General features: G+C 40.0%; 2 protein-coding genes across 5 annotated transcripts in view; one reads left to right on the top strand and one right to left on the bottom strand.

Annotated features, from left to right (window-relative positions):
* The window catches only part of tmem178bb (transmembrane protein 178Bb), a 485,881-nt gene that overhangs the window by 235,120 nt on the left and 225,228 nt on the right, over positions 1–25,533 (bottom strand). The window lies entirely within an intron of this gene.
* Positions 1–25,533, top strand: part of arhgef39 (Rho guanine nucleotide exchange factor (GEF) 39) — a 52,103-nt gene that overhangs the window by 6,298 nt on the left and 20,272 nt on the right. For all 4 annotated transcript variants that reach the window (XM_083528141.1, XM_083528139.1, XM_083528142.1 and 1 more), the window contains exons 4-6: positions 6,283–6,403; positions 9,268–9,386; positions 18,847–18,917. In XM_083528141.1, the coding sequence (XP_083384267.1) occupies positions 6,283–6,403; positions 9,268–9,386; positions 18,847–18,917 (311 nt within the window). The remainder of the gene's footprint in view (positions 1–6,282; positions 6,404–9,267; positions 9,387–18,846; positions 18,918–25,533) is intronic.

The raw sequence follows: 25,533 nt of genomic DNA, 5'->3' as shown, positions 1-25,533 counted from the left end.
GTGTGTGTGTGTGTGTGTGTGTGTGTGTGTGTGTGTGTGTGTGTGTGTGTGTGTGTGAGAGAGAGAGAGAGACTGATGGATGGAGACAGACATGGGTGTAGAGAAAGACAGAGACCAAGACAGAGAGAGAAAGAAATAGAGACCTACAAGGGACTGTGGGAGGGGGAGGGGGGGAGGGAGGGAGGGAGGGGGAGAGAGAGAGAGAGAGAGATCATAAGCACAGAAGTCAAATGTACAGAGGAAGAGAGAGAAGTATGAGTGAGAAATGGAGAGAGAAAAAGACAAAATGTTAGACAGACAGAAGGAAAGTTAAAGAGTAAGACACAGACCGGCAGCATGTTATAGTGCTTAGTGGAACAGACAAATTGAGAGGAAGCAAAAGAGGGAGAGGGAGAGAGAGACAGAGACAGAGATTGACTGACAGACAGACAGAAAAAGCCAGAAAGAAAGCGACTGAACATAATACAATGAGTGTAAAGGGCAAAGTGAGAGAGACAGCAAAATGCAGCTTACATGAAATAGAGCATGCAACAGTACGAGAGGCAGGTAGGCAGGCAGATGGAGGGTGAAAAATGGAGACCTCACAAGAGAGACAAATTGAGAGAAAGAGAGGGAGAGAGCAAGACAAATAAAGCATGCATCAATGAGAAAAAGACAAATTGATAGCCAGTGAGAGTGAGACATAGAAAGAACGAGAGAGAGAGACAGCGTGAGATGGTTAAAGAGAACGAGAAGGTTGTGAGCATTAATTGAGGTCTGACAGTGAAATGAAGTAAACTCCGTCTTCCCTCTGCATTGTGTAAAGTGGGATCATGAATCGACGAAGCTGTTGCGTTTAGGCTTAGAGCTGCACTTTCTCTTAAATACACTCCTCTAATTGAACATTTACTATCACTCCCATTCTTCCTCATAATGACTGGCACTAATGTCCTCCAAGCAGCACACATTGATTACAGCACGTTTTAATAAATGCTGATGCTTTGAATAGAAGCACATGCATTTTTTCAGGGACATTTCATCTCTCTTTACCAGTTTGTGTTTGTTGAGTTTATTTATTTATTTTGGGTTTTTTTCCTCTTACCCTCCTGTAGCAGCTTGAGCTTTAGAAAGCAGCTTGTTTTCTACGTGGCCTGCTGTTTTTAATGGGGGCCGAAGCTCTCGGTACTCATTTATGAAGTCTAGTTGTGACTTGTGCGCAGGCCTTTTTCGGATTCTCTGCTTGAGGGAACCTCGATTCATGACAGCCGGCCCAAATGAAAAGCCAGGCCAGGGAGAAATGAAAGGACGAAGATGAAATAACACAACGGGAGGAAGAAAAAAAAGAAAGCTAGCTTGTAGTCCAGAGTGAGCATTGATCTTCCAGGGTGGGGAGAACAAACTACCAAATTAACTAAACAAGTGTCAACAAGTCGCTCTTGTGAACGCTGGATTTCTCTGTATGGACTAAGGAGCTCTTGTGAAGAACTGTGAATTATCTGATGCGGTGCAGGTTTAGTGCACATGAAAGCAACTCGCGAGCAGCCAAATCTCTCTCTTAATGTCCAATAACAACAGAGAAAGGACGCCTCCAGCTTGTTTCGTGTTTATTTTTCGGATCTTTAGGGCTGAACTAATAAAAGAAAGAAAAAAATTATTACTCCCACATCAAGTCAGATTTGGCATTTGCCATATTTAATGACACGATCAATACAGATGCACGTCTGACGGGATCCTCCAGGTTCTTACATGATTGGATCGGACGGAGCTGCCGCTCCACGTGGACCCCGCACGCATTTAGACATCCAGCAAGACAAAACAGTGACAGCAGGGAAAGGGACTCATCCTCGAACGTGTTGATCGAGAATCATATTTGCGGTGTGAATAATGAATCACTATGAGTCCCTGAGGCTCCCATCATTGCCAGACTGACGGGCTGCGGCGGCTCAATGAAGATGGAGGGCTGAGTTACAGAGGCTGATGTATCAGATAAATTGGTACTCAGTTACCATATATCATCATTAGAATCGCTTATTGAATGTCTGCATGAGCCATAATGCCAGCCTCTCAATTTACATCTCTGAACAGACAGAAGAGGTTGTTTATTCCTCACTTCAGGTTGCGGTTTTTTGGGTGCGCCGTAACTGTGTGTGTGTGTGTGTGTGTGTGTGTGTGTGTGTGTGTGTGTGTGTGTGTGTGTGTGTGTGTGTGTGTGTGTGTGTGTGTGTGTGTGTGTGTGTGTGTGTGTGTGTGGTTTTATTAATTGCAGCAAAAACTTTAGGTTTAATGCATGGGTTTGGGATTTTTTTTTCTTCTTCACACTACACATACAAAGCACTGATTTCCTTTATGAATATAATGAATGTGTTCTTCATATTATCCACCCACGATTCAAGAATGGAGTTAAACAGCTAAGGCTTGGTGATTAGGTCTGCTGCCGGGTTTGAGTAAACTCGACGGTCAAACAGATGGTGAGTCTCCAATGAAGTAAATGAAGTCAATGCATGGAGTCCACTTTAACGTAATGACTTGTTATCAGCAGTAATCATGTCTGCGGGTCATTCTATACTCTGATTCTCAGCTAAAGAGACGTATTGTTGTGACAAATATAAAAATAATCTCTCCATGAATAGCGTCACAGACACCGGGCTCATGGCTCCATAAGTGTTTTGTACACTTTTCTAGAGAGACGCTTCAGAATCTTAAGGCTGCAATCTGATTCGCTCTGTCTGTTTTTCTATACGCCCAGAAGAATCGTTTAAACTCAACAAGAAACAGAGGAGCCAACATCCATCGTTTAGCCATGTTCAGAACCCTAGCAATGCCTGAAAAATTTTTTTTCCTTAAGCTAAAGTAGCACCCTTCCGATGGACGTTTTTAAAAAGTCAATTGTCTGCATTTTTTGTAATGACCCCTGTTTTCCTTTAAATGTTCTTAGGACTTGGCTATGTCCTGTAGTAAAAAATTATTATTCTCAACTGCTAGAAGTTATGCAGTTATCCAGTTAACCTTTTGAAACTGTTGTGTGTAAAAATGTTGTGATTCAAACAACCATGAAATGTTAGTCGGCTAAAGTCTGATGTGATTATTAATTGAAGCTCTTGGCTCACATCTGCATGATGTTTTGCTTAGTGTACATCTGCATGAATATACAGGTGTTACACAAACCATGTACTTGAGTGAAAGTAGAGATACTCTAATGAAAATATGACTCCAGTAAAAATGCCCCCTTTAAACTTTCACTTGAGTTAAAGTACAAACGTTTTTGTCTTCAAATGTACTAAAAGGATCTAATGATTTATTACAGCTATAATATTCTATTATCATTTTTGACACAAGACACTTGCTTAATCAACTCGGGTTATGTGAAAAGACTCTAACAATCTATTAATAAAATTATATCAATTATTTAATTAATAGTCAAACACTGATGCCTGCTGTTGAACCGACGTCGAACTGTATGTTGGCGATAAGTCCCTACCACCAAGCGCCAATCAAAACAAGTTCAAAACAGAGCGCGCGCTCGACCCTGACTGATTTTGCGAAATGTAGTTGAGTGTTTGACTTTGAAATGTAGTAAAGTTAGTCTTTTCAAATGGAAATACCTCAGTAAAGTACAGATGTGTGAAAAAGCTACTTAAGTACAGTAACGAATTTTCTTACTGTCCATCACTGGTTTGAACCTAAAAGCTGTGCAGGTGCCAGGTCATTATTTCTAATTTAATATTTCATCAATTTGCCATAACTCAACATTTAGAGCTATCTCATTATTTCAACTCGATATTCAACCCAATACAATTTATTAAAAAGATTCTTCTCTTTGAATAATCTACAATATAAAAAAAATAAAAGAAATAGTTCACGTTTTTTTAGAAAATGAATCAGATTCCTCAGTAGAAAATAAATCTCTCATTAATCTGCTTATAATCTGCTTGTTGGGACTGCACTTTGACCAAAAAAAAAAACCATGACTAGTATCTCTGTAAAACCGATGCATTAAATGTAAATGTGGCACACAAACATCTAATAATAGTTGTTGTATGGGCTTCCACTCATCCTTAACAGTAAAGAAAGGTGTTGGTCAGGCTGGGTGACACGTGGCTCACGGTTTGAAATGGTGGTGTGTTGTTTTATTCTCTTGTTCGCTTGTGTTAGCTACCCGGCGATAATAATTTTCATCCGTCCCAGTTTTGCACGGTAAAACCATTGTTTAGTCGAGTCTGTGCCCACCCCAGATGTCGCAACCGCTCCGAATTAATGTGGATTAAGGCGACTCAGAAGGAATGCTAATGTTATCTTTGGCGTGTTCCTGGTGGCTAAAAAAATTAATTACCCTCAAAAAAAAAAAAAAAACCTTCATAAAAATGTAATTCGTTATATCATATTTATTACAATAGCCTCTGGCTGTGAGAGAAGGGAAATGGGAAGCACAGCTTTTCCACGGCCTTTGCCCTCGTTACAACTCTCTTGGCTGCTCCAACATCTACTGATTACGCACAGCGGCTACCTTTGGCTTGCAACTTCATTAAGATCTATTTAAATCAACTTCAGCTGCAAAAAAAAAAGTGTTCCTTCCTCCTGTATGTGAGGATGTAAAGTCTCAGGGAACATCATTAGAGAGAGGGAGTGTGTGTGCGTGCGTGCGTGTGTGCGCACGCACGCATCTGCGCACGTTACTTTTCTGTAAGTTTGGATAATAAGCTTCCTCACAAGCATCAGCATTGTCTTTCTCACATCCTTGAATTCCGTCTGCGGCGCTGTAATGCGCGTGGCAGCCGAGGCGTCTGTGCACGTGCTCCGCTCGGGTGTGTTTTGTTCCTGGATTTGCACTGTGGAAAATGCCACAATGATGCCCTAAAGCCCTAACCCCTGCTGCATTGTTCTTGAACCATTGTCACAGCCAACTGTCAGGCCTTGACTATGCCACACAAGCACTTTCATTTGCAAACGGCTCTACCTGTGAACTCTGTATAACCCCCCCTCGTTATTTTTTTTCCACTTACAAACGCTTCAAATTTTCAAATAAAGCTACGTTTAGTACCATTTGTTTATTTATTTATTTCATTTCACCTTCGCCGTGCTTTAAACAGAAGCTCCGGTTCAGAAGAAGCTGCCAGGCGAGGCTCCGTTTATTTACAGCCTCAACGCGTTTGTGTTAAACAGTGCAAATATTTTCTCATATGTCTAGCATATGTTTTCAGAGTTAATTAGTCCGATCTGTTGATGCACACATCCTTTAAGTTGCTTAAAATGAAGTTAATCACGTCAAGCACTTCTTTCAGACTGACATGTTTTGCACGTCCTCTCACGTCAATCCAAACACTTATGTTGTCTACAAAGCCAAAGATGATTCCTGATCCACCTGATGAATTAAACCGCACTGTACCACCACTCCTTAACTCCTCATCCCTCAGGATACAAGAAAGACGTGTCAAGAGACGTGTTTTCTATTTAGTGACCTATCCCCTGATGTAGGAGAAGCTTGGTCAATGAAATAGTGACCCACCTCTTTTCTGAACACATTTTTAGTTGGGGGAAAAAACTTGACCTCTTGTTTTCCTATTACACTTACTCTCTTACCAACTGCTCCACAATGGCAGGAGACTCTGGCTTAGGACTCAGCCTACTTGTATGTTGGTTGGGGGAAAACATCTGTAAGTCAGATTTTGGCCCATAATTTGTTATTTCTCCCTGAAAAATGCTTTGACATCTCTGCTTTTATAAACCATAAATACATTTCAACAAGTTGACACACAGATGTTTTTACTTACTTGTTATTTACATATGATGCCCAGGTTGTCTTCCTGCAGAGATCATATTTTGTAAGGAGCCTGTTTAACAAACGTGGTGGCAAAAAAAAAAAGAAAAATTTGTCAGTCTGCCTAAAGATGTCCAAGACCTTGCTGGTTGAGTGTGATTTTTATTTTTTTATTTTTTTTTCCTCATGCAGTAAATGTCATTTTTTGATCACGTCGCTGGATAGCTACATGCTGCAGTGAAACGGACGGTCTGAAATCAGATACTTGCTGTCAAAATGTCTGCCATGCTCTTGCGCTACAGTCAGAAGCCAAACATTAAAATGCATTTTTCACCCCTTTTTTCACTTTTGAAATGCTTTGCTATACTATGTAAAGAAATGCGAAAGAAATTGTTATTCGGGAAGGATGTATAGTTTAATATAGCTTTGATTTCACCTTGTGAAGGGGTTTACCAGTCCAGACATATGTCTTGTGCTCGTGTTTTGATTAGAGAAAGCAGTTCAATTATGCTCTCTGGATAAGGATTTATATTCTGTGCCCGAACCAGGACGCTGCTTGCCCACCTGGAGAATGACAATTTTGGTGCAGGATTTGACCAGTTCTGCCCTCACCTGCATTTCTATACTTCCTACGTCGACAACTTCCAGACATCCAAGAAGACCCTTGCAGTAAGTTCCGCCAGACCTTTAAATGAGTTACATACCATGTACAAAATTTCAAAGCTGAATCCTGTTCATGATGATTTTTTTTTTTTTATGTCAATAATTAGATTTTATATTTATCTTTTGTGTAACTCTGTGGTCATGCCTGTCTATATACATTCATAAATATGCATTTGTTATAGATCTATGGTAATATGTGTGATTGACAGTACATCATCCATTCCACTTTAATTAGCCTGAACTTATTAAACCTTTGGATCGTGGCTCATCAATGACAACATTTATTTTTCTCCCATTGTGCAAAAGAAAAGAGAAAGCACTGTTGGGTCAGTATTTCAAAGATCGCCACTCAAAATGATTGACATTCAAAGCGATTAAAAAAAAAAAGAAAAAAAGCGTCACCACCTACCTGATTAAGGCTGGTGGATGACACCCTGTGCAAACAGATCTCTCTCAGGCAAAGCCCAGTGGTACCATTAAGTCCAACACTCCCGTCTCATTAGGCCTGACTTAAGTGGGCAGTCTCCGTCAATTGCACACACACACGCCCCCCCGCCCCAAAAAAAGTGCATTTGGGAATCTCTCTCTCTCTCTCTCTCTCTCTCTCTCTCTCTGTCTCTGTCTCTGTCTCTGTCTCTCTCTCTCTCTCTCTCTCTCTCTCTCTGCTAATTAGCTCCTCCTTCAGTATGGCAGCTGTACCCCTGTGTATGGATGACTGATTCCTTGTTAAGCCAAATCAGGTAGCAGTTAAAGAATTATCACCAAACTATGCTAATAACAGCGATAACTACCAGACAGGCCCCGTTTCCAAACCGGACAGAATCAAATTAAAGTGAGATTCTTGAACTCTTAGGAAGAGAAATGTTCTAAATGTTTTCTTCACCTATCAGCCCAGAGCTGAGGCATCGCTAACATCTGCTCTTATTTATCTGTGGAAAGCCTGGAGCTCTGCAGATATTAATGTCTTAATTAAGAGAAGGGATATGTCTGCGCCAAATTGACTGATTCCCATCGATTCGGGCCCGAGCTGTGTGAGTTAGCATCGATTCCCCCACCAGGCCTACATGGCAGTAATTGCAGGAACACAGAGCAGCATGTTTGCCCTGATGCGTGACTCACACACCGGCAATCTGTCCCTCCAGATCACCGCTGTGTCATTGACGTGGGGTGAGCTAATAAAGGATCTCTTGCACATACAAGAGGCAGAATTTATTTGTATTTAATGTAAGAGCTTGAGATTAGTTTATTAGATCCTTGTGTATATATTTGTTTATGCCACTCAAACAAACTAACGACTGCTCAGGCTTTCCGGCCAATTCCGTCTGATACGAGATTAAGCTTCAAATCTGTTTTCCACACATTTTGGTTCTTAGAGCACAGAAGGGTCTAATTAATTCCATAGAATCATCCTATAACCATAAACTACATTTGTGTAGTTTTTCGCCTCAGATTTATTTCTTTATTTAGTTAGTGGAAAATAGACAAAGAAATCAAGCAAAATTCTTGTAAGAGCCAAACAGAGAAGTTTATTGTTTATTCTTTTTATAGATGCAATTTAGTGAGTTTTAATGCTTAGTTAAATATTACTGAATATAGTTTGTTACTAAATATATCTGAATGTAGACTTTTGTTGTGGGAAAGTTCCAATTTCGTTTTGTATTGTTTATTAGACGTCACTTTGTAGGACTTCGTTTTTTTTTTTATTATTATTATTTATTAAATTTAACATTTTGTTTGTTTTTTTTTGACCGGGCAACATATTTTCAGTAATTAAATTTTTTTATATATATATATATATATAATGTATATATGTATGTATGTGTAATATACTTTTTTTTTTTTTTTTTTTTTTTTAAATAATAAATGTTCAAAAAAGAAGATACTGGGTTCGTCGATGTTCACGCATTCTACCTGATCTTGCGTCTAGAAATCAAGAAGAAAAAAACATCAGCTGTAGAAAGATTGCACATTTCTGTCTCTAACATGTTCTGAGTTGTCGGCTTTGTTACCCAGATTGTTGTCAGTAATATAATTTATAATAAAAATAACAAATGCAAAATAGAAGCTTTCTGTTCACACAACCATAACTTTTCTGCTCACATGCTACATAACCATCTACGTGTCTGTGATTTAACGTCTCTCAGCTTCATAGAGAAAGACCCCAGCTGCCTCAGCTATAAAATCCAGTCGAGCAGGTGTACATGGTCAACTCGGCACTCATTACACCACACTAGGCTGATTGAGTGTGTATGTTTATTATACTGAGTTTTAGGAATAAAAGTCTGGTTTAAATTGAGCTCTGTTGAGAAACGGAGGTTCGTTTTTGTTTTAAGGCTGCTGGTCTTTCCTGCTGATGTGACCTCTGGATAGATGTGTATTTAATGATCAGAGCATGCTTGATGCAATTTAACCAGCTGCATGGGATGGTAGGGAGGTGGTAGACTAGTAATTTAGGCATTGGAATTTGGCTCCTGGGGTTGTGGGTTCAATTCCTGGCCTTACCAGGCTGCCACTCTTGGGCCCTTGAGCAAGTCCCTCAACCTCCATGGCTGCTCAGTTGTGGGAAATGGGATAAAGAACTCCGCCATGGACGGTCCCACACCTGGCTGCGAATGGAGGAGGGTGGTCATTTAGTTAGCAACATGATCCCTTACCAAAAACTGTCAAGAGTTTGTCTAGCATCCAGTACAGACGGAACAATCTTCTGACCTGATATCAAACTGCAGGACAGGAATCAACGATTTTGCCCTCTGTCCAATCAGAATTGAGAATCAGCAGCACTTTTTGATAATGTATTTCCATATTATACATTATGGCTTGCGAGATGAAAACTCAAAAGTTAAAGAATTCCTCATTTTGATTTCTTTCAGGTGCAGCTGAAGAAAAACAAAGCGTTCAGACGTTTTAAGAAGCTTCAGGAAGCCAGACCTGAGTTCCGCAAACAGAAACTTGAAGACCTGCTTCCTCTTCCACTGGAGCGCATACAGCAGTAAGCAACTCCATGCACACACCATAAACACAATATAGAGCTTCCGAATAGTAAAAACACGCACGCACACATTTCCAACGGTCCCTTCTGGTGAGAAATTATTTGGTTCTGTGGAACATTTTTAATTTTTTTCCAAGCTTGAAATATTGACTAAGATTGGCTCAGAAAGTTTTGACTCATCAGATGTCAGAGTAACTCAGGCATTGAATTCCATATTACGTGCAAATGAAATGAATTGTTCGCCAGCACAGTGCATTTTAAACCATCTGCTTTTGCAGAGAGATTACGGCCGTTCGACAGCTCCAACAAGATGGCAACGTGGATATGTAGTCATTTTCTGAAGTGAATGTAATGCATTTTGGTTATGCATCAGTGTATCCTGACACTGGCCAGTCTGCTTCCTTTGATGTGACAAAAGTCTTCTCGATGGCTGTCAAATCACTCAACGCTCTCTTTCCCACATCTGACTGCGTCTGTACGGGAAAGAAGGGGGGGAAAAAAAGCAACAAAAAAAAACCAAACATTTTTTGGGGGGAGTGGGATTTGTTGGGACTCACTTGTAGCCGTGCAGGAAAGCTGTCACCACCAGGTTACGCTTTCCATGCTTGAGTTGTCCCTTTTTCTGTTTGGTTGCTTGGCAGAGTCGCCACAAATACACATACCTTGTACAGAGGAAAGCCTTTTTGATGACAGACATAATTATTGTTTGATGTCAGGCTCACACCAGCCTCTAGACTGTCCAAGAACTGTCAAAATCGCCTTTGTTAAGCAACCGATTTTGTTGGATGTAATTTCATGCGGTCGTGGTCTCAGCTGTTAATTAGTGTAACAGGGTGCGAAATGGGCTGAAACATGCTTAAGAGCCAGTGAAAATGATGTGACACTGCTTTATCAAGCTGCTTAAGTCGATCTTAATTAGGCTTTCATGTCACTCCTGCTTTGTAAATATAGTTTCGAAACGTGAAAGAAGCAGACACGATGTCAGCGTTGCAATGGAGATAATTATACCTTTTAAATTTCTCCCACTTGCGTAACAGCGTGTCTTTTTCCTCCTTATATAATGCTATATGAGCACTTTTTCGATTTTGACACCTCCATCTGCTGTAGCAAAAGTGATCCTATATAGGAAAAAAGAATTCTTTTCTCAAAGCTTGGAATTTTCAATGGATTTTGCATCAAACGACAGCAACGGGCCACGTTTTCTCGTAAATAGTATAGCGAGCTAAATCTGCTACTAGCAAGTTATCCTTATTTCCTGTCGAACTACAGCATCCGGATACAAAAGTGCTATTTGATATCGGTCCACGGATGATGTTTTTGCCGACACAGAATTCAGGAAATAGACCCTTAGCGGTTTTTCTGTGGCTACTTAAGACAGGCAAAACTGCTACTCTCCCTCTTTCTTTTTTTTTTTTTTTATTTATTTATTTTTTTTCCCCTGTCTGTTCCTTTTTACCGACTGATCTCAATTTTCCTATCCTCTCTTCATCCGCTTTCTTCTGCCATGTGACCATGACCCGTAACACTGCCAAGATCTTTGGCAAGTGTTTGAAATGAAAAGGCTCGAAAGGAACCGATTTAAAGAATGAATGTAGGCCAGTAACCTGTGAAATTGTTAACCCTTCATCTTCATGTTTTGTAGCACAGAGCACACCGCACCCGCTCTGCTGCATCACTTTAACACAAACAGACGTGAAAAAAGGAAAAGCAGGTCACATTATTTCCTAACTGAGTTGAACACTATTATGTTGCAGCTTAGATATAGACTCTCGTTGCGTACATTCCGGTTGGTGTGAAAAATAATGCTTGCGGGGGGCATAGGCTTTTTACAGAGTTTTCCAATTAAAGTTGGATGAAAAAAGCATGATTGAATTCCTTTTTTTTTTTTTTTTTTTTTTTTTTTTGGATGAAAGTGTTTGTTCACTTCACTTTTTAACCCTGGGTTACATTGTGCATCATTTTATTGACACACCTTGCTTTTAAACACATTCTTTGAATTTATGTGTACAGCTTTTTTATATATATTTATTTATTTATTCATTTTTATTATTGTGAATGGCATTAACACAATTTGTTTTTGTTCAGCTGACATGATTTGATCATGAATTCAAACCCTTGGAATAAAATGAAGTTCTTTGCGCTCACCTGAGCTCAGGATCAAACCCAGGACTCTGTTACCTACTGCACTATTGTGCCTCATGTGATGCAGCAGCATTCTTTTATAATCTGTTATTATACACAATATGTAATTAAAAGTAGTTGATTAGAAAATGTATTGAATTAAGTGCAGTAGAAACAGTAAAATGTGGAAAGTGGTAGCTTTAGATGTTAAGATATTGGACTTCTGATCAGAATTTGTGTGTTTAAATCCCGGCCCCACCAAAGTGCCACTGTGGGCCCTTGAGCAAGGCCCTTAACCCTCAACTGCTTAGTTGTATAAATTGTATCAATGAAAAAACTCGCTCTAGATAAGGGGGTCTCTCAAATTCCATGACAGTAAATGTTATTCCATAACAAATTCCATTACTGTTTTTAAAGAGAAAAACACATAATATTTCATAATATCTGGATGGCCATATAATTCCCTTATTTTTTTAGAATAGTTCGATTACACCTTGTGTGTGTGTGTGTGTGTGTGTGTGTGTGTGTGTGTGTGTGTATAATATATATATATATATATATATATATATATATATATATATATATATATATATATATATATATATATATATATATATATCCATCCATCCATCCATCTTCTCCCGCTTATCCGATGCTGGGTCGCGGGGGCAGCAGTCTAAGCAAAGATGCCCAGACTTCCCTCTCCCTAGACACTTCTTCCAGCTCTTCCGGGGGTATATATAATATAATATACACACATACATACATACATACACACAAAAAAGGTGTAATCTATTCTTATAAGTAATACTATAATTTTGTGTTGTAATACAACTAGCAGGTTTAAATCAATGTTCTTCTTTTAATACTTTCACTTCTATAGCAACAATGACTTTGCTGGAGTTTCTATAGCGTATTTGCCATAGAAACACCTTTGGGGGTTGAGTGTCGGTCGGCTTTAGTTTTTTCCCGCACCATTGGCTCTGGTCGGACGGCGTCAGCTGTTTCTCTGCTGATTCTGCATGTCAAATTGGAGGCGGAGCTTGTTGGCGAGAAAGAGAATCCGATTGGCTAAGCGAACACATGGGGGGGGAAACTGAACACGCGTGTTGTCATTCTTTCTCTTGTCTTTACAACTTAGCAGACATGATTGCAAAATGCTACACGAATTCGTTAGTAACGATCGCAGCAGATGGACCAGCTCCTTGCTTGTTTATATTATATTGATATTTACAGTTGTTGCTTTTCCTGTTTGGATGCAGAATATAGACTACTGCCACCTGCTGGTATGAATGAGTTATGTTCTCTCACACAAGCGCAGAACGTACACGCACAGTTTGGTGTTTTAGATGCTTCTGCCTAATAATCGGCCTAATTTGCAGCACAATCGGCCAAGGCCGAGTAATAAAAAAATGGCAAAAATCGGCCCGATTACTCGACCAGCTGATCCATAGGTTGACATCTAATATAATGTACAGCTTAAAACTTTCTTAAACAGAAGATTCGTATTTGCTGACAAACTGCTCTGATATCAGTGCAATAAAACATTTCAGGGCCTGATGGTATGGCAGTATACCACCTTGTTATTGATTTATCCCACTCCTTTACATAATTACCTGACCAAACCTCAGCTGTCGTCCCTAATTTCTTGTCAACATACAAAGAGGTTGAAGGATCTGTTTAAGCAGTGGTGCTACACTGAGTCCTCTCATTAAAGAGCTTTATATTTCATGCATTTACTCTCACCACCGTTATTGATCCCATAAATATAACATTACCTTCATCTTATCGACTTTTTTTTCTTGTCGACCTCAGCTTGCGAATGCTTCTGATAACTGGTTTGTGAGAGGGATGGTTCTTGGAAGCAGTTGGAAAAAATTCTTGGAAGCAGTGAAATGATCGAATCTGTTTTTCTTTTTATTTGTATGAAATGAAGGGGAAAAGGTACTAGTTTCTTTCTCTCTTTGTGCCTTTTATTAAAAGTAGTTGATTAGATAATTAGTTGAATAATGTGTAGTATAAGCAGTGAAATATAGAAGGCGCTAGCTTAGTAGTTAAATACTTTGAATCAGGAAGTTGTAAATTTGAATCTCAGCTCTTCAAAGCTGAAAGTGCTGGGGCCCTTGAGCAAGGCCCTTAACTCTCAACTCAGTTGTGTAAATAAGATAACTGTAAGTTGCTCTGTATTAGGTCTTCTTCCAAATGCAATGAATGGAAACGAAACCATGTTTTTGGTGGGAAAATTACACATTCATGTGAACTGTACATAATATTGCATAATATCTGACCGACCATATCATTTTCTCTCACTTTCTTCACTTATTTTTTTCTTTCTTAATTTTTTTTTTCTGCATTTCTTTTAGTTTTTTTCCCTCTTTCTTTGTTTTGTTTTTTAACGCGCTCTACAAAAGTATTTTATATATATATATATATATATATATATATATATATATATATATATATATATATATATATATATATATATATATATATATATATATATACAGATTTGTCTATATTCCGAGATGCAAATTAATTACAATGAATTTGCTGAATAAAACTTGCGCCAGGCTGTTCGAGCTTTTCCATCTCTGAGTAAGTAGAAGTAGATTTTCATTTGGACAATGCTCACTCTGTTTTACTTTACGATTACCGCTTAATTGCCGAGTTTTGGCAAGTGTAGTCGCCACCTCAAAGTGTCTTGCTCGCAAGCTATTAAAACGGCGTAATTATGCAAGCGCCTGTGCCGTGCTCAATAACCCGTGTAGGAGCCTGACAGTTTCTGTTGTCTCTTAATTAGGAATTTTAATCCTTAATGCATGTATTTAAAGGGAAATAATTAGACAGATATTTCCTCTCTTTTCATCTGCAATGACACGTGTGTAAGTATGAAATGACCCACGTCTATTCATGAGGGGGGGGGGGGGGGGTGATGATGGGGGGGCCAAAAAACATAAAGCTCATTTCATCTACATACTACAAAGGCATTAGTGCGGCGGGGCGTGTGCGGCGGTAACTAGGCCACTCGTGCTTTATAACACGCCGTGCCTGTTCATTAGAATATCTGAACTGTTATAAATACGGCTCAGATTATGTTATTGTCTCGTTATCTTCTCTTTGCTTTGGTGTTAATGAGTGGGACAGGGTGGCTAAATGAGCAAGTTTCTCCGACATTATTTGGAATGTGCTTTAATAATGCTCATTAGGCCATTCCCTTTTTAAAGCTGCTTCTTTAATTAGATTTCCGCTGCTCCATGCACACACACACATACACACACACACACACTCACACACACACCCTTCAGCCCTAATAAGGGCGTACGTGGCTGATAATGCCTGTAATGTGTTTGTTAAAACAACATCAGACATGAAGAAAATGAGGCGAGATTATTTCTCTTTTTAATGCCTCTTAATACTCTGCCTCTTAGACAGGCTTTACTTAATTTTTTCCCCTTTGATTGTTAATGCGTTATACAGTATTTTAGAGGAGGCGTTTGTGTTCTATTAAGGTCCAATTAAAACAGTGGTTCTTGAAGTGGGTTCTCACAGAAAGGGTTGCCAGGTCTCTGTAAAGTTTGAAGCACTACTAGGTAGGTTTTTTTTTTTTTTTTTATGTTTTTGTTTTCGTTTTTTTTTTGCACATTTTTTAAACTGAAAAATAAAAGCAAAAAAAAAAGATTTTTTTCTTTTTCTTTTTGCATTAGAAACATCTAAACTATGGTATCTGCAATACACTGTCTCTATCACCTGGTACAGCCATTATGCACTACAGAATTTCTTCTTAATTCGTTATATACAATACAAAGCGAAAGGTTTGTGGACACCTTTGAACTCTATTTGGTCTTTTTCCAAACTGGAAGCACAGAATGGTCTGAAATATATGCTGCCTATTTAGAATTTCCCTTTATAGAAACTAAGATGTCAAAAATGTGTTCCAGCATGACAGTTCCCCTGTGCACAAAGTGAACTTCATGAAAGACTTGGTTTGCTACGGTTGGAGTGGAAGAACTTGAGTGTACACAGAGCCCTGAATTCAACTTTTATCATGAATTACAACACAGACTGCACCCCAGGCTTCCTCACCCAACATCAGTGCCTGATCACACCTAAGCTTTTGTGACAATTCCCCCTGATTATGCTCCAACATCTAGAAGGATGGGATTCAGGTTATCATAACAGCAAGGGTAAAGATAGAATTTTGAAATGAGATGTTCAAAAAGTATGCATAGCTGTGACTGTCGGGTGTCAATCTTGTATGTGTGTGTGTGTGTGTGTGTGTGTGTGTGTGTGTGTGTGTGTGTGTGTGTGTGTGTGTGTGTGTGTGTGTAATTTTGTATGTTGTGTTTAAATGGTGAGGCTAGTACATGAATAATATTTGAATCATTTTACTATATTCATTAACTAAATCTGAGTTTATTTAAGGATTTTAGGTTACAATTAAAAGCAGCAAAGAGTTTGAGAACTGCTGCCTTTTTTTTTTTCTTTTTTTTTTGTAGCCCTGTAGGAAACTTTGTTTGGTCACTTAAATATTCTACCATATAGAGAATCAAGAGAGCTAAGAAAAGAAACGATGACTACGATAGCCATTTTTCCTCGAACTCTTGCATAGCATTAAGCTCTCAATCCCATGTGTACTGCCATGATTGTCCCTTTAAAAGCCACTTTGGCACCCGTTTGTCTGTCCCAGCCATCGGTAGACTGCAAATGGAAGAGGACTGCTCCTGTCTCGATCTGATGGAGGGCGTGAAAGAGAAGAAAAAGAGGCAGAGAGAAGCACTCAGAGCAGAAATCAATGTCAGTTGTCAATGCACTTCAAGGTCACAGTGCCCCCCCTTCTTCCCGAACGGATAGATTAAGAGAGTGATCGCTTAGCAAAACTACTTTCCCTGATCTTCACTTCACGAGTGACCTCTTGTCCTCTTCTCCAGTTTAGTGCAGCTCGCTGTCGCGCTGCGTCATATTGTACAGAGATCCCATATTGACTTTCCAGCAATAAGACAAAAGCAAAGTCTATTTAGTCTATAAATTCAAATTATCAGCAAAATGACAATGTCAGGCGAGGACATGGTTTGTTTGACAATATATCAATTTTTGTCTTGCAAAATATATGGATATAAAAGATATATTTATGCATGTGTGGAGCGGGTTGGTATAATTACATATATATAAAAAAAAGAAACAAATCTTCAAGTATTCTTCGATACTGACTTAATTTTGCTCTATATAATATGAGTGGAACATGCAAAATAAATATTTTAAAAAATACAAAACTAAAGAATGTAACCACTTTGATATGAAACGTTAAAAGTATGTATTTTTTAGAATAATTTTACTCTAATAAAAACTTTGATTTCTCTCATATTTTGCAACAGTTTAGTCACAGATTAAAACCATAATTAGCCCTGAAATTGAAGAAGGAAATTGTGTTGCATTTGGGGGGGAAAAAATATTTTTAAATTTTACAATTTTAAATAATCAGTACAAAATCGAGTTCATCAAAACGTGATCAAAAGATTAAAAGATACCCGTTAACTTCAAAATACCCGTTAAAAAAACTTGCTATTTAACCACCATACTGATATCGGATCATGGCATTCCCTAGCTCTTTTAGTTACAATTCAGTGCTCTACAGTGTGTTATGTTCAGGCTAGAACCCTGAAACCTGGATTCCTCACGCTCCACTTTCCACAGTTTGTTTCTTTTTGTCAGTTTTTTTTTTTTTTTTTGGTGACTGTTCAAATCACCGTAAGAGCCAGAACGTGCAGTAATGTAGATGTGGAGATTTCTCTCCAAGTAGTCGCTCTGGTTCATCTGAGTTGTGAGATGTTTTGCTGCTTTTCAACAGATGCTGCTTGCATCTGTTTTTATTTTTTTTCTCCTTTATTTTAATAAGAAAATCTGCTTTATTTTTCAGATTCAAAGCAAGTTGATTGGTTATTCAGATGAGCTGCAGTGAATTCCCTGATAAAACTGTCCAGTATGTACAGAGTACATGATCAGGACTTCAGGTCTTTGTACACAAGTGTGTACTTTCTGGCATTTTAGTGCACTTTTGACAATAGAAATGCTTATATTGCTGTAAAGAAATACCCATCATTCCTGAATTACTTTCCAGGTACACTATATTGGTTCAACCCCTTGTTTGAGCGTGGAAACAGACAAATAGCTTATTTGTCTATTGTAAAGTAAAGCTAAAAGATGCTACATGCAGGTTGACAGATGGCATGGCGTCACAGTCACTGCTGCTATTTGTTTATGTGCTTCCAAAATGGCCATCAATTTCCTTTAGTTAAAAGCAAAACCCTGTGCTAATGCAGCTCTCATGTGTTACATCTACAGCTTTTCTTCAACTATTTACCACTTGTTCCTGGTCAGTTGGAATAAGTTTTAGATCATTTTAACTTATTCTGTTGTTTGATGTGAACTTTATATGTCTTGACCTGTATTGAACTGCAGAAACACGATTGGCTGATGAGCGAGTGTGTATCATCAATAATGAGTTCTCAGGAAGAGAGACTGGATTTTTAACATTTATTATTGCTATAGAAACTGGAAGTATTTACTGTAAAATATTTTCTATACAATGCATGTTTAGAAAAAATATACTCTGACTATGGGATTTACCTGAAATCTTTAGAAATATCCCCAATATGTGCCAAAGCTCACGGAAAGCCGAACGGTTCGTAACTTTCGAGAGCCGTCTGAATTTGCGCGAGGTCTTTGATGTCAGCAGGCGCTGGACTCTATTTAAGTGAGCTGTAATCTCCGGTATTAAGGCTCACTCTGTCTTTATCTCAACCGCTGAAACGGCGAAATGAATTACCCCCAAATTTCTCTCCCTCTCAATTCACTCTCACCTTGCGATAGGGGTCATTTCCTTAATAGGGCCCTTCATTTGGTGGGCCATTAATAACCTTTATCTTTGGACAGGCTGGCGATAGCACAATAATCAATATTTAATTTCTCCTTAATGTGTGGAGCTTAACCCTGTCAAATTCATTCACTTGTTTATGTGTAGAGTATGACAGGAAATATATTCACTTCCTATTGCTTTTTTTCCTCTTTTTCCTGTCCCCTCATTTCTCACTATGAGCAGACATGTAAATTTGGACACAATGGGGATAAAATGAGACTTTCTTCTTCCCCAAAAGCACTTGTTTAAGTGACCTGATATTTTCTTTGGTGAGAATAATTTCATGTTGTGAAGTCTCCGGTCTAACCTTTTCACCCATGCAGTTCTTTTATTCCCCTTTTTAAAGATGTCGTTTTATTCATCTTTTTTTCCCCAAAAGAAAAAGCCTGTTGTTTTACCATGCTTATTTGTGGATTTTCTCTGCAGGTACAATAACTTCTTGAGGGATTTGACAGAGAACACGAGTCCAGACAACCCAGAGTTCCAGCAGCTTTCAAGTAAGATTTTTCTGACTTTTCTGCCTCGCAGTCGAACAAACACTCCTCTCATCCTCGTGACAAAAGTGTTGATGGGTTCATCCAGCCCGGATTAATTTTTATTATCGTTTAAAACCCCGAATCAGTCACCCAAAGCCATGCTTATTACGCATTTTGCCTTCCATTCTGGTTTGTCACTTTTCGAGAAAACCTCTAAAGATCATTCAGCGCTTCGTGTGATCTTGTTTTTTTTGCTCCTCTAAGCAATGATACCTTGGGCCCTTTTGGAGGAAAAAGAGGTGCAGAAAGTGCTGCATACGGTGGCAAAACAAATCTGCCTGTGAAGTTTGGAGCCGGTGCTGGAAAAAGAGCCTCTCTTGTCTTTGTTAGGGTGACAAACAGAGTAACTTTGGGCTCTCCTTTCATCGTTCATTTGTTATTATTGTCACAGCCACCGTCGCTGTAGCGCTCGCCGAGGATGAAAGTACGGCGAAGCTTAACGTGAGTCTAAATTCCCCGTGTGGATTTTTGACAAAATTAATTGGGAACAGATCAGAGGATATCAACCGTGTAAAATATAAATAAATAAAATCTCCACAGTCAACAGAAGCGCCGATAATGACTAATTTCTATCGTCAAATAAACAGCAAATCAGACTTAAGCGGCAGTGTACACACAGAATTATTTATGTGTATCAATTAAAATCTCATTGGTTCCGTGCTGCTTTTGCTTACAAATTAAAACAGCGCCTGATTCTAAGATGAAGGTACATATCCAGATTTGCCCCTCATGCCGCCTCTTCCTCTTCTCATTAAAGCCATTTTTTTTTCCCGCTCGCCTGCTTTTTATTAGGAGGATGGAGGGGGTTTGCACACCCAACTCAAGCACATTGTAAAGGGAATTATTTAAATACAACCCCAGACAAATCACATTGCATCTGATTAAGCAAACCAGCACTGAGAATTCCAGCAGGCTCTGTTGTTTTCCAGTTCCTGCTTGTTCTAGTGAAGAGTTTTTTGTTTTGTTTTTGTCCCCCCCACCCCCCCCCCCACACACACACCCCTTTGACGTTTCATGTAGAGTGGCACAGCTTTAATTGTGGTAATTGCTGCACTTCACACTCCTCGTCAATCATAAATTAAAGCACCTTTTCAGCACGTACTTTTGCATGCCTGTCAGCCAGCCCGTATGACAGCCACCCACTGACCAATCCAGCACTGTCAAAGGTTAATTAAAAAAGTTAACACTCAAGAGTTTCCATTTAAACACACTCGATGGATAATGTGGAAAGGAGAAGGAGGGGACAAAAACACGAGGTGGGGAGAAATTGTCTGTGGAATGTATAATGAGGGAGTTTGGATTATTCATGTGGGAGGCATGGCTCTGTCGAAACACAGTTTTCTTATATGCAAGCACACTCTTGCTGCGCCCCAAAAATTAAACACCCCATAGTATTTTTTTTTTTTTATTGTGATTCTCAATGAAATAGCATAAACTATTGTACATTCGTGCAATGCTCTATTGTACTTCCCTGACGAGTTCTCAGTTAAAAGGTGTTGATTCGTTCAGCTGCAACTTGTCTCTTCAACATTTAATAACAGCTGATTGTGGCCCTGCACTACAGATTACCTAAAGATCGCCAGGGTTAAGATTAGTTTTTGTTGAAGTCGCCGAACACTCAAAAGATAGAGTAGAGGTCGAGCAATATGGGTTTTTCTCTGACCCATGATGATATTAAGGCCAATATAAGATGCAGATTTTTTTTTAGGGACATGTTTGGCGGATTTTCTCTTTCTTTTTTTTCTTCTCCCCTTCATTTCATATAATATAACAGTAATTTACAGACACAACACTCTCCAATCAGTGCACTTGTTACCAGGTTTTTTAGCCGAAACCACAGCTGTTTGAAGGTTCACTAACAATACAGTTCCAAAACGTTATTCGCATTCTCTCTCGAAAGGTTACGCCTGCTGGTATGGGAAAGTTATGTTCTCTCACGCAAGCGCAGAACATACACGCACGGTTTGGTGTGTCAGATGCACCTGTCCTATAATCGGCCTAATTTGCAGCACAATCGGCCGATGCCGATTAATTCAAATATGCCAAAAATCGGCCAGATTATTTGACCTCTAGCACAAAGTACAATCGATTTAAAAGTTCTAACTTAATTGATGCTCAATTCAAGGCCTGAAAAGACAATTAACGCTTTTGACTTATATTAGAAAGATATTATTCATAATCTCACTATCCAGGGTCACTCGAAGGAGGCCAGATTTACTTTAGAGTCTGGTTTCTCTCAAATGTTCTTCCTTTTTGTCTCGAGGGGTGTTTCCTTGCCACCCTAATAGCTGGCTTTATGTATAAATGATATCTGAAATGAATTTTTTCATGAATCAGCCAATTTGTCACAATGTGCTTTTAACTACTATATAAATAGAACTGAATTTAATAAATGGATGAGTAGTTCATTAAAGCATAAAAATGTGATCAGTGGTAATTTGCTGTAGTATAAAAGGAGTTAAACACTTTATATATGAACATACCCAGCTTCCAGCACCGACATTGCATCAGGTTGTCACTATTTTCCGTCACTAATCGTAATTCAATCATGTACAGTTTACAAGGCCATTGTGAGACAGGCAGGGAAGTGGTAGCTCAGTGGTTAAGGCTCTGGGTTACTGATCAGAAGGTTGGAGGTTTAAGCCCTGGTATTGCTAAACTGCCACTCTTGTGGCCCTTGAGTAAGGCCATTAACCCTCTGTGCTCCAGGGGCACTGTGTCATGGCTAATGATACAGCGCTCTGACCCTGCGCTTCCTGCATCGCTGGCATATGCGAAGAAAGAATTTCAATGTGCTGTAATGTACATGTGACATTTAAGCACTATAGATCTTCCATTCCGGTTGTTTTGTGCATATGGGAATTGTCAACCTGAAACAGGTTTGGGTCTACTGGTTCTGGGTCTTTTAATTCAAGGTTGAGTTGGTTTTTAAAAATGTACCAACTCCAAAGATGTTCTGTACAATCGTGTACCTCCAACTTTGTGGTAAGAGTTCAGGGACGAACCACAAAAAGCAAGAAAAATAAGGAGTCTTAGTACTTTTGTCTGGTGTGTGTGTGTGTGTGTGTGTGTGTGTGTGTGTGTGTGTGTGTGTGTGTGTGTGTGTGTGTGTGTGTGTGTGTGTGTATAAGATACACATTTATTTTATTCTTTTTTTTTATTATTATTTTATTTAATACAAAAACCCAGCCATTAGGGGGGCACAAGCCAGTGTACTCTTAGTGCCGGTCCCAAGCCCGGGTAAATGGGGAGGGTTGCGTTAGGAAGGGCATCCAGCGTAAAACATGTGCCAAATCAAATATGCGGATCACAAATGAGAATTTCATACCGGATCGGTCGAGTCTTGGGTTAACAACGACCGCCACAGGTATCGTTAGCCGACAGGGTACCGGTGGAAATTGGGCTACTGTTGGCCGAAGGAGGAGAAGGAGAGGAGGAAGACGTCTACAGAGACGGCAGGAAAAGGAGCAGTGTAGGAGAGTAGAGGTTCGGGTTGGTACTTTAAATGTTGGTACTATGACGGGTAAAGGGAGAGAGATAGCTGATATGATGGAGAGGAGAAAGGTAGATGTGTTGTGTGTTCAGGAGACCAAGTGGAAAGGGAGTAAGGCCAGGAACATTGGAGGTGGGTTTAAACTGTTTTATCATGGTGTGGATGGGAAGAGAAATGGTGTAGGGGTGATTCTGAAGGAAGCGTACAGTAAGAGTGTAGTGGAGGTGAAGAGAGTTTCTGATAGGGTGATGATCGTGAAGGTGGAAGTTGAAGGGATGATGATAAATGTCATCAGTGCCTATGCTCCACAAGTTGGCTGTGAGATGGAGGAGAAAGAAAGATTCTGGGGTGAATTAGATGAAGTGGTAGATGGCGTACCTAGGAAAGAACGATTGGTGATTGGGGCAGACTTTAATGGGCATGTAGGTGAAGGGAACAGAGGTGATGAGGAGGTGATGGGTAGGTATGGTTTTAAGGAGAGGAATGTGGAAGGGCAGATGGTGGTAGATTTTGCTAAAAGAATGGAAATGGCAGTGGTGAACACGTATTTTAAGAAGAAGAAGGATCATAGGGTGACGTATAAGAGTGGAGGAAGGTGCACACAGGTGGATTATCTTCTGTGTAGGAGATGCAACCTGAAGGAGATTGGAGACTGTAAGGTGTTGGCGGGGGACAGTGTAGCTAGACAGCATCGGATGGTGGTCTGTAGGATGGTTTTGGAGGCGAAGAAGAAGAGGAGGAAAGTAAGGTTTAAAAGAAGAATAAGATGGTGGAAACTGAAGGAGGAAGAGTGTAGTGTGAGGTTCAGGGAAGAGGTCAGACAGGGGCTTGGTGGTGGTGAAGAGGTGCCGGATGATTGGGCAACTACTGCAGGAGTGATGAGGGAGGCAGCTAGAAAAGTACTTGGTGTGACATCTGGAAATAGAAAGCAAGACAAGGAGACGTGGTGGTGGAATGAGGAAGTGCAGGAGAGCATTAGGGGAAAGAGGTTGGCAAAACAAAAGTGGGATCGACAGAGTGATGAGAAAAGTAGGCAGGAGTACAAGGAGATGCGGCAGCAGGTTAAAAGGGATGTGGCGAAAGCCAAGGAAAAGGCATATGAGGAACTGTATAAGAGGTTGGACACTAAGGAAGGAGAAAAGGATTTATACCGATTGGCCAGGCAGAGGGACCGAGCTGGGAAGGATGTACTGCAAGTTAGAGCAATAAAGGATGGAGAGGGGAAATGTGTTGACTAGTGAGGAGAGTGTGTTGAGAAGATGGAGGGAATATTTTGAGCAGCTGATGAATGAGGAAAATCAGAGAGAGAGAAGGTTGGAGGATGTGGAGTTGGTGAAGCAGGATGTAGATAGGATTAGTAAGGAGGAAGTGAGAGCAGCGATTAAGAGGATGAAGAATGGAAAGTCGGTTGGACCAGATGACATACCGGTAGAAGTGTGGAGATGTTTAGGAGAGATGGCAGTGGAGTTTTTAACCAGATTGTTTAACAGGATTCTGGAAGGGGAGAGGATGCCTGAGGAATGGAGAAGGAGTGTGCTGGTACCGATCTTTAAGCATAAGGGAGATGTGCAGACCTGCAGTAACTACAGGGGAATTAAATTGATCAGTCACACCATGAAGTTATGGGAAAGAGTAGTGGAAGCCAGGCTGAGAGAAGAGGTGACCATCTGTGAGCAACAGTATGGTTTCATGCCGAGGAAGAGCACCACAGATGCCTTATTTGCTTTGAGGATGTTGATGGAGAAGTATAGAGAAGGACAGAAGGAGCTGCATTGTGTATTTGTGGATTTAGAGAAAGCGTACGACAGGGTGCCGAGAGAGGAGTTGTGGTATTGTATGAGGAAGTCAGGTGTGTCAGAGAAGTATGTGAGGGTGGTGCAGGACATGTATGAGGACAGTGTGACGGCAGTAAAGTGTGCAGTAGGTACGACAGACTGGTTCAGGGTGAAGGTTGGACTGCATCAAGGATCGGCCCTGAGCCCTTTCCTGTTTGCAGTGGTGATGGACAGGTTGACGGACGAGGTCAGACAGGAGTCTCCCTGGACTATGATGTTTGCAGATGATATTGTGATTTGTGGTGAGAGTAGAGAGCAGGTTGAGAAGAGCCTGGAGAGGTGGAGATATGCGCTTGAGAGAAGGGGAATGAAAGTCAGTAGGAGTAAGACAGAGTACATGTGTGTGAATGAGAGGGAGGGCAGTGGAGTGATGCGGTTGCAGGGAGAAGAGGTGGAGAAGGTGGAGGAGTTCAGGTACCTGGGGTCAACAGTGCAAAGTAATGGAGAGTGTGTTAGGGAAGTAAAGAAAAGAGTGCAGGCAGGGTGGAGTGGGTGGAGAAGAGTGACAGGAGTGATTTGTGATAGAAGAGTATCTGCAAGAATGAAAGGGAAAGTTTATAGGACTGTGGTGAGACCTGCGATGTTGTATGGATTAGAGACAGTGGCATTGAGTAAAAGACAGGAGGTGGAGCTGGAGGTAGCAGAGCTGAAGATGTTGAGGTTTTCGTTGGGAGTGACGAGGATGGACAAGATTAGAAATGAGTTTATTAGAGAAACAGCCCATGTAGGATGTTTTGGTGACAAGGTGAGGGAGGCGAGATTGAGATGGTTTGGACATGTGCAGAGAAGGGACATAAATTATATTTGTAGAAAAATGCTGAAGATGGAGCCACCAGGTAGGAGGAAAAGAGGAAGGCCAAGGAGGAGGTTCATGGATGTGGTGAGGGAAGACATGCAGGTAGTTGGTGTAAAAGAGGCAGATATAGAGGACAGGGTGGTATGGAGACGGATGATCCGCTGTGGCGACCCCTAATGGGAGAAGCCGAAAGAAGAAGAAGATTTTATTTAATACAAAAAAAGTTTTACAGAAATTTTGATGTGCTTTTTCTCTCCTTGACATTTTCTTGAAACTGTTAAATATAATCAGAACTGTGTACTTGTGTTTTAGACCTGTAGGTACATACCTCATGTCTTTAAAAACATAGCTGAGGTAGGCTGCATTTATCAGCCTAAAACAGTTCAAGGGTTCATGTGTTGAATGGTTAAAAGAGATATTGTCTTAAAGAGGTTCTAACTGGAAACTTCTTTA

The sequence above is a fragment of the Silurus aristotelis genome (assembly GCF_946808225.1).
Source record: "Silurus aristotelis genome assembly, chromosome: 24".
In the NCBI taxonomy this organism is placed as follows: Eukaryota; Metazoa; Chordata; class Actinopteri; order Siluriformes; family Siluridae; genus Silurus; species Silurus aristotelis.
The sequence above is the reverse complement of the archived record's forward strand: the minus strand, read 5'-3'. Positions and strand labels throughout refer to the sequence as shown.